The 8654-nt window shown below is 46.3% G+C and overlaps 1 protein-coding gene across 25 annotated transcripts in view; it reads right to left on the bottom strand.

The window, feature by feature from the left end:
* rims1b (regulating synaptic membrane exocytosis 1b) overlaps positions 1–8654 on the bottom strand; it is a 174675-nt gene that overhangs the window by 111879 nt on the left and 54142 nt on the right. For all 25 annotated transcript variants that reach the window (XM_032526711.1, XM_032526701.1, XM_032526759.1 and 22 more), the window contains one exon: positions 7942–8095. In XM_032526711.1, the coding sequence (XP_032382602.1) occupies positions 7942–8095 (154 nt within the window). The remainder of the gene's footprint in view (positions 1–7941; positions 8096–8654) is intronic.

The raw sequence follows: 8654 nt of genomic DNA, 5'->3' as shown, positions 1-8654 counted from the left end.
TAATGGAATTAATAAGTAGAATAAGTATTAGTTGCCACTTTATAACAGCCATATAAATAATGCTCATACATGTTTTACAAAACAATGATAACCACTGAGAAAGTATATATATCTATCAATCAATCCATTATAATATTAGTAAACATTGTAAATCATAATTAAGTGTTTGTGGAGAGTAATAAATATTAGTTTTTTTTATGTCCGTCTTTCTGTTTTTATGCTGCTGTGGGCCAGGAACCCACTTGTGAGAGAATCGAGTCTCAATGGGAATATTACTGATAAAACAAAGGTACAAATACATTGAAACTTATAATAATTAACTATCATTACCATTTATTTCTGATGGTTACTATAAAGTGTTACCGTAAAGGGTCACCTAAAACACACAGTCATAACCCAGCCCCCACCCATGATGAGCCCACAGATCCACAACAACAGGTTACCTGTCCTCAGAGTACTCGTAGTCCGAGTCCCGGAGCGTTGTGCTCTAAGTGCGAATCTGGTAAGGGAAGGGGAGTGGGAGTGGTGGCGGTTCTGGTGGATCTCATCCAGGCTCCGGTGAAACAAAAATATCGATTAATTTAATTTATGGTTCTTTTATTTAGGTGTGTAGGAATCAATGTCCACTCTTAATTTGGTTTTGATCTAGTCTCGCAAAGCCAGACCTTCCTCCACAGCGCTGTGGAAGAGAGTCTGGCTGTCCCACAGCATTCTAGAATGGGAGAAAAAACGTGCTCTGTGATTGGTTTAAAGAAATACCGATAAACCAATGTCTGGGTGGCGCCAAGCGGCAGACAGTGCCTCTGCAAATAGCATGGGAGGAACTGTTTTGGTGGAACATGTGTATGTTCAAAAGTAGTTTTAGTCATGCAACGAGAAAACTAGACTGGACAGAAAGTCTAGCTAGCTGTCTGGATTTTCCCTGAAGACATCTGAGGAGGATTCCTCAGCAATCCACCAGAGGTTAGAATGCCAACACAAGAAAGCGGAAGGGGATGGACATCCGGCATCTGGCTGAAAATGAGGGCTCTTAACTAACTACTGACTACTTTTGGATGCTGGGTGAATCTGAAATATTGTACAACAGACAGCACACAATAAACTAATAGTTCACCAGGGGATTGTGGCAGGTGTTGTGACCTTTGCATGGGCACGTGTGCGGGCCGTGACGAGCCCTGCAGGGTCCTCTCTGAGGAGACACTGAACGGGAACGGTGCTGGACGGGCCGCTGCTGCTCCGGCACTGCCAACGTACATTCCCCGCTCTCTTTCCCTGGAGTTACGTTCTGCATCTACACACAAAAAAACACACAAACACACACACACACACAGGCAACAAAACAGAATTCAGACATGGAAACACACAGAAACACACACACATCAGGCATTAGTTGTGTGTATCTGATCAGGATGCATCAGTTGTCAGCCTTGTGGACTGACATCCACTACATATGTCATTCTCTTACAGACTGTAGAACATCACGTCAGGATGTTTTACAGGCAAATGACCAGCTAACAGGCTAGCTAGTCATGTGAGCTAGGCTGAGTAATGACTGTTTCTGCAATGTCTCTGTCAGACTTGAGGTCAGTGAGATTTGCATCTCTCAGTTCTTGTTTCACACTGCATGGAGTGCCAGTTGAGACAATAGTTCAGCTTTTAACGACTCGGAGAAACTTAACCACTACGTACAAAGAATAGGTCATACATATGTCATCCACACGGTAAGTATTAATCATACTAACATGGAAGGAGTCTCTTACATCTGTACTTCGATATTTTCTGGTGCATTGTTGGCTGTGAGCTTTGAGAACTATGGGACATATCTATAATAGTGTGTTATATAACACTGGGCAGTGTTTGGAGAGGGGACCCCTATTAACTATTATATCGCCGAACAGCATGCGGGGGACAGATTGCTTCCGTCGCAAGACATATGACTGTTTGGTATACTTCTCAGAAAAACCATCGTGGTGTAGTGCAAGTTAATTGTTTTGTCAAGCTGGAGTCAATACATTCTCTGCCTTACTGAAAATCTAATGTAGAAGTCTATTGGTCGCCTGAATTTTGTAACTGTCAATTACAACTGATTGCCGAGAGTCAGTGCTGTGTGTACCAGTCACTGTGATATGTATATGAGTGGGTATGTATGTATGTGTATATTAGATATATATATATTATATTATATATATATATATATAATATATATATATATTATATATAATATATATATATATGTATATCTCACAGCGCACCTCTCCGGAGAACCATTACCTTATCGTGGTGGAGAGGTTTGTGTGTCCCTATGAACCTGAGGGCTGTGTTGTCTGGAGCTGTGTGTCCTGGTAGGGTCTCCATGGCAAAGTGGTCTCAGGTGAGGGCCAGACAAAGAATGGTTCAAAAACCCCATGAAAGACCGCGGGTAGAGAGGATGTGACCCTGCCCGGAGGAGGCCCGGGGCCCCCGTCTGGAGCCAGGCCCAGACGTGGGCTCGTCAGCAAGCGCCTGGTGGCCGGGTTTGCCACGGAGCCCGGTCGGGCACAGCCCGAAGAAGCTATGTGGCACCCCTATCTCCATCCTATGGGCTCACCAACTGCGGGAGGAACCGCTGGGGTCGGGTGCGCTGCCATTGGGTGGCGGCGAAGGTCAGGGCCTCGACGGACCAGACCGGGCAGCAGAGGTGGCTCTGGGACGTGGAACGTAACCTCTCTGGGGGGAAGGAGCCGGAACTTGTGGGGAGGTGGAGCGTACCAGTTAGATCTGGTGGGCTTACCTCTACGCACAGTCTCGGTTCTGGAACCGACTCCTGGATAGGGGTTGGACTCTGTCCTACTCCGGAGTTGCCCAGGGTGTGAGGCGCCGGGGGGTGTGGGATACTCACAAGCCCGGCTGAGCGCCGCTACGTTGGAGTTTACCGGTGGAAGAGAGGTCGCCCGCTACGCCTGCGGGTGATGGGGGGGGGAAACTCTGACGTTGTTTGTGCCTATGCACCAAGCAGGAGTTCAGAGTATTTGGCTTCTTGGAGACCTTGAATGGAGTCCTGTATGGGGCTCCAGTAGGGGACTCCATAGTTCTGCTGGGGGACTTCAACGCACACGGGGCAATGATGGAGATAATTGGAGAGGCGTGATTGGGAGAACGGCCTCCTGATCTGAACCAGAGTGGTTGTCGTTGTTGGACTTCTGTGCTAGTCATGGATTGTCCATAACAAACACCATGTTCGAACACAGGGATGCTCATAAGTGTACGTGGTACCAGAGCACCCAGGCCAAAGGTCAATGATCGATTTTATAATCGTTCATCTGATCGAGGGTATGTTTTGGAAACTCGGGTGAAGAGAGGGGCAGAGCTGTCAACTGATCAACATCTGGTGGTGAGTTTGGTCAGGGGATGGGGGGAGACTCTGGACAGACCTGGTAAGCCCAAACGCGTAGTGCGGGTAAATTGGGAAAATCTGGAGGAGGCCCCTGTCCGACGGACTTTCAACTTACACCTCGGCAGAGCTTTTCGTGCATCATGCTTGTGGAGGCTGGGGCATTGAACCTGAGTGGACAATGTTCAAAGTTTCCATTGCTGAAGCTGCGGCGGTGAGCTGTGGTCTTAGGGTCTTAGTGCCTCAGGGGCGGTAACCCACAAACACCTTGGTGGACACCGGTGGTCAGGGAAGCCGTCCGACTGAAGAAGGAGTCCTTCGGGATATGTTATCCCAGAGGACTCCGGAGGCAGTTGTAAGGTACCGACGGGCGAAGAGCTGCAACCTCTGCCGTGACAGAGGCAAAGCAGCGGGTGTGGGAGAAGTTTGGTGAAGACAGGAGAAGGACTTTCGGTCTGCACCAAGGTGCTTCTGGAAAACGTTCGCCACCTCAGGAGGAGGAAGCGGGGACCATCCAAGCTGTATACAGTAAGGATGGGACGTTGTTGACCTCCACTGGGGAGGTAATAGGGCGGTGGAAGGAGCACTTTGAGGAACTCCTAAATCCAGCTGACAGTCCTCTGTGGTAGAGGCAGAGTGGAGGATGATGGGGGATTGTCGTCATATCCCTGGTGGAGGTCGCTGAGGTAGTCAAACAACCCACAGCGGCAAAGCCCCAGGGATTGATGAGATCCGTCCAGAAATGCTGAAAGCTCTGGGTGTGGAGGGGCTGTCTTGGTTGACACGCCTCTTCAACATTGCGTGGAAGTCTGGGACGGTGCCTAGGAGTGGCAGACCGGGGTGGTGGTTCCCCTCTTCAAAAAGGGGGACCAGAGGGTGTGTGCCAATTACAGGGGTATCACACTTCTCAGCCTCCCTGGTAAAGTCACTCCAAGGTGCTGAAAAGGAGGGTTCGGCCGATAGTCAAACCTCGGATTGAACGGGGACCATATCTTCCTCTCGCAAGGATCTTGGAGGGGGCCTGGGAGTATGCCACACCAGTCTACATGTGTTTTGTGGATCTGGAGAAGGCGTATGACCGGGTCCCCCGGGAGAAATTGTGGGAGGTGCTGCGGGATATGGGGTGAGGGGGTTCCTTCTCAGGGCCAACCAATCTCTGTATGACCAAAGCGAGAGCTGGGTCCGGGTTCTCGGCAGTAAGTCGGACTCGTTCCAGGTGAGGGTTGGCCTCGCCAGGGCTGCGCTTTGTCACCAATCCTGTTTATAATATTTATGGACATGATATCGAGGCGTAGTCGGGGGGGGGAGGGGTTGCAGTTCGGTGGGCTCAGGATCCATCGCTGCTTTTTGCAGATGATGTGGTCCTGATGGCGTCATCGGTCTGTGACCTTCAGCACTCACTGGACGGTTCGCAGCGAGTGTGAAGCGGCTGGGGATGAAATCAGCACCTCTAAATATGAGGCCATGGTTCTCAGCAGGAAACCGATGTAGTGCTTTCTTCAGGTAGGGAATGAGTCCTTACCCCAAGGGAAGGAGTTTAAGTACCTTGGGGTCTTGGCGAGTGAGGGGACCATGGAGCGTGAGATTGGTAGGAGAATCGGAGCAGGGGTGCGGTATACATTCTGTTTACGCACCGTTGTGATGAAAAGAGAGCTGAGCCAGAAGGCAAAGCTCTCGATCTAGCAGGCAATTTTCGTTCCTACCCTCACTATGGGCATGAAGGTGGGTCATGACCGAAAAGACGAGATCCAGGGTACAAGCGGCGAAATGGGTTTCCTCAGGAGGGTGGCTGGCGTCTCCCTTAGAGATAGGGTGAGAAGCTCAGTCATCCGAGAAGAGCTCAGAGTAGAGCCGCTGCTCCTTGCGTCGAAAGGAACCCGTTGAGGTGGGTCGGGCACTGATAAGGATGCTCTGGGCGCTCTAGGGAGGTGTTCCAGGCACGTCCAGCTGGGAGGAGGCCCGGGGAAGACCCAGGACGGTGGAGAGATTATATCTCCAACCTGGCCGGGAACGCCTCAGGATCCCCCAGTCGGAGTGGTTGATGTGGCTCGGGAAAGGGAAGTTGGGGTCTCCTACTGGAGCTGCTGCCCCCGCGACCCGACACCGGATAAGCGGTCGAAGATGGATGGATGGATAGCGCACAAGCACAAATGTTTCAAGATAATATAACTATGTGTTGTTAGTGCACAAGATTACAATGTAAGCTCAGTGTTTGCATAGGAATAAAAATAAGCATAGACATTCAAATAAGTCTGAGCTTGTGTAACACTTGTTTAACTCCCGCATGTGGCAAACCATCTGGCATTTGGAAATGCCGAAATGAACCATACAAAGTTATAAAAACCAGGTCCCCATTTCATCTGACAGGTGCCACAGCAGAAACAGTCATACAGCAAAGCAGTTTTGTGATTCTATTGGCCAAAAATAACGCACAAATTCAGCTTCTAGTGTACTAGTCCAGTGTCCTTTCAGTGAAGTGCGGCCTGGACTGGAAGCATGCAGGAGAATGGCAGGAAACTCCATGAACAGCTGTAGTTCTCCAGCAGGGCTGAACGATTAATCGTTTTCAAATCGAAATCCAGATTTTAAGGAATGCGATTGGCTCATCGTGAAGACCGCCATTTATTTGAATGTGCAATATTTAGTTGAATGTCTGGTGTAACATTTTGTTAACATTTATTATTCCTCTTTTTAATATTATATTTACAGTTTTGCTGGAATAATGTTACATATCACAGATTGTTTAAAGAAATGTCCTATTTTCTGTGGATTTTTTATTACTTTATTTAACATGACCGAAGGAGGTACAATATGGAGTTTAAAAAACATAAATATTAAAAAATTAAAAAATTGCAAAGCGATTTGTAGTTTTAAAATCTTTGTTTTTTTCTTTGTTTTTGAAATCGTTCAGCCCTTCTCTACAGTCTAACATGCACTCAGTGCTTCAGTGTGTCTACGGGCCAGCAGAAGAAGAGAAGCTGTTCACTGCAGCCTCAGTGAAGTACATTGCACTTCTAAACTGCAGCACTACAACACTGCTGTTCAGAAAAAAAACTGCAGTCCTGTAGCAATATGATGAATTTGCAAAGGTTTTGCCTTTCGCTGACACAGCAAATATTAATTACTTTAAATTTGGGTGCATTTTGTTCTAAAGAAGATTAAAGCATACAGTGGAGCCCCCAAAAAAATGGAGGGCTGGAAGGTTTGAGAAAACAGATGGAGCGAGGATGCAAAGAAGACGCTCTCTCACCCAGTGCTGGACGCCTACAGGCTAATACAAGGAAAATGCTTGGTAACCATGTCCCCCACCCACCTTTAGTCACTACCATCAAACCATCATCAAACTCTGAATCAATGATGCGATGAGACCCTGCACACATATACACACACATACAAACACACACACACACACACACACACACACACACACACAGAGAGAGAGGATAGGGTAAGGTTGAAAGGTTGTGTTGTCACTGAGAGACAAAGAAGAGAAAGCTCAGTAAAGGAAAGGTTAGCAAGCACACACTCAGACGCACTGTAGGGTCACAAAACAGGGATTAAATCATACATGTACTAGTACGGGGGGGATACAACCTGTTTTGGTCATATTTTCTCCCCTAATGTTGCACCCTTGGCGATAACGTTGAATATCGCGATAATGCTACGTACTCAGTTCTTCATTTCTGGTGCTTTCAGTATTCTGCTAATACCCAAAAAAATTCTATTTGATGTAGAACAAACAAAAGGAAATAATTTCTAACATTCTGCTATTGAACAAATTGAACATTGAATTGAACATAAAAGACACCACTAGAAAAAAAAATGAGTTGCATTTTAAAGGGCGGCTGTCTGCAGATATTTTCTTTCAACCCAGGATACGCACCAACAGCTTGCTCAGATTTCCCACCTGCCGTCACACAACTGAACTCTGGAAATGGCAACAATATCAAAGGGGGCAATGTGCAATACAAATAGGGCTGCAACTAACAATTATTTTCCTAGTAGATTAATCGATTAGTTGTTTGGTCTATAACATGTCAGAAAATGATGAAAAATGACGATCAGTGTTTCCCAAAAGCCCAAGAGGACGTCCTCACATGTCTTGTTTTGTTCACAACTCAAATGTAATCATTTCATTCATGTAAATATATCACATACATTTATTTATTCCAGTACTTTTATATTACTTTTATCTAACATTTTTAGCTCATTATATATTTTCTCATGTTGTTATTTTATAATATATGTGATTCTAGATAGACTTACATTTATTACACTTATTTATATTTATTTAGTTGTTCCAGTAATATCAAACTTGTATTTTATCATTTTTAACGCACCCTTGGGCTACACAATGACAGTTATGCGTTTGAACTTTGAAAAACTAACTCCAAAAACCTCTGAGTGTCTTTTGCGATAGGTCGCAGACTTTCGCAAAGAGTTTATTATTGTGCCAGTTTATGTTGCCATACCGGAAAAAAAAGAAAAAAACAATGTATTGTGCAGCCCTAACATAAACACACACATATCTATACACACAGACTTCAAATACTATAGAAAAGCAGACATACTCTGTAGTTTCTTGCTGGGGCTGTCTCCATGGACGTGTCTGCGTGGGAGGTACGGGGAAGGCTGGGGCAGAGGTATAGAGGACATGTCATGTGTCTGGAGTTTATACCAATGAGGAATGTCGTCCAGCAGGGCCGTCTCCAACTCTATCAGGATCTGAGAGAGGACAGGGAGACAAAGGGTGGAAGAGACAGATGAGTGAGCAAAAGAGAAACAGTTGTGTGGATCCACTTTGTCAGAGAGGTTTGGGCAGTCGAGACTGTGTGTCTGGGTATTCTCCGGTCTCCCTTGACATGTAATGCATGAAGGAGCCTCCTTGTCAATTTCATCTGCTAGCAAACAACAGACAAATGCTTAAAAGCTGCTGTGTGGTCATATATGTAATGTAAAGAACCCATAACTAAAGTTTTTATGAGCTGCCAAACTGAGCTTTTATGAAGACAAAAGGGGATACAGACGTGAGGAGTCAGCAGAGAGAATGGGGAGTGTAATGTTTAGCCCCATGGTGGAAAGAGAAATGAACTCAGGAGTTCTTCACCTGGTGCTTCAATTTATTATCAATCACATGGAAGTGCAGTATTGCAAGGGTGACTTATAGCAATTCAATTCATCATCACAAAATGATAGACAAGATCAAACGCTATATTAGGCCCTGACTATCCTGCACCTGCACCTGCACCTGCACCTGCACCTGCACCTGCACCTGCACCTGCAC

Source organism: Etheostoma spectabile, chromosome 2, assembly GCF_008692095.1.
Source record: "Etheostoma spectabile isolate EspeVRDwgs_2016 chromosome 2, UIUC_Espe_1.0, whole genome shotgun sequence".
NCBI classification, from domain to species: Eukaryota; Metazoa; Chordata; class Actinopteri; order Perciformes; family Percidae; genus Etheostoma; species Etheostoma spectabile.
The sequence above is the reverse complement of the archived record's forward strand: the minus strand, read 5'-3'. Positions and strand labels throughout refer to the sequence as shown.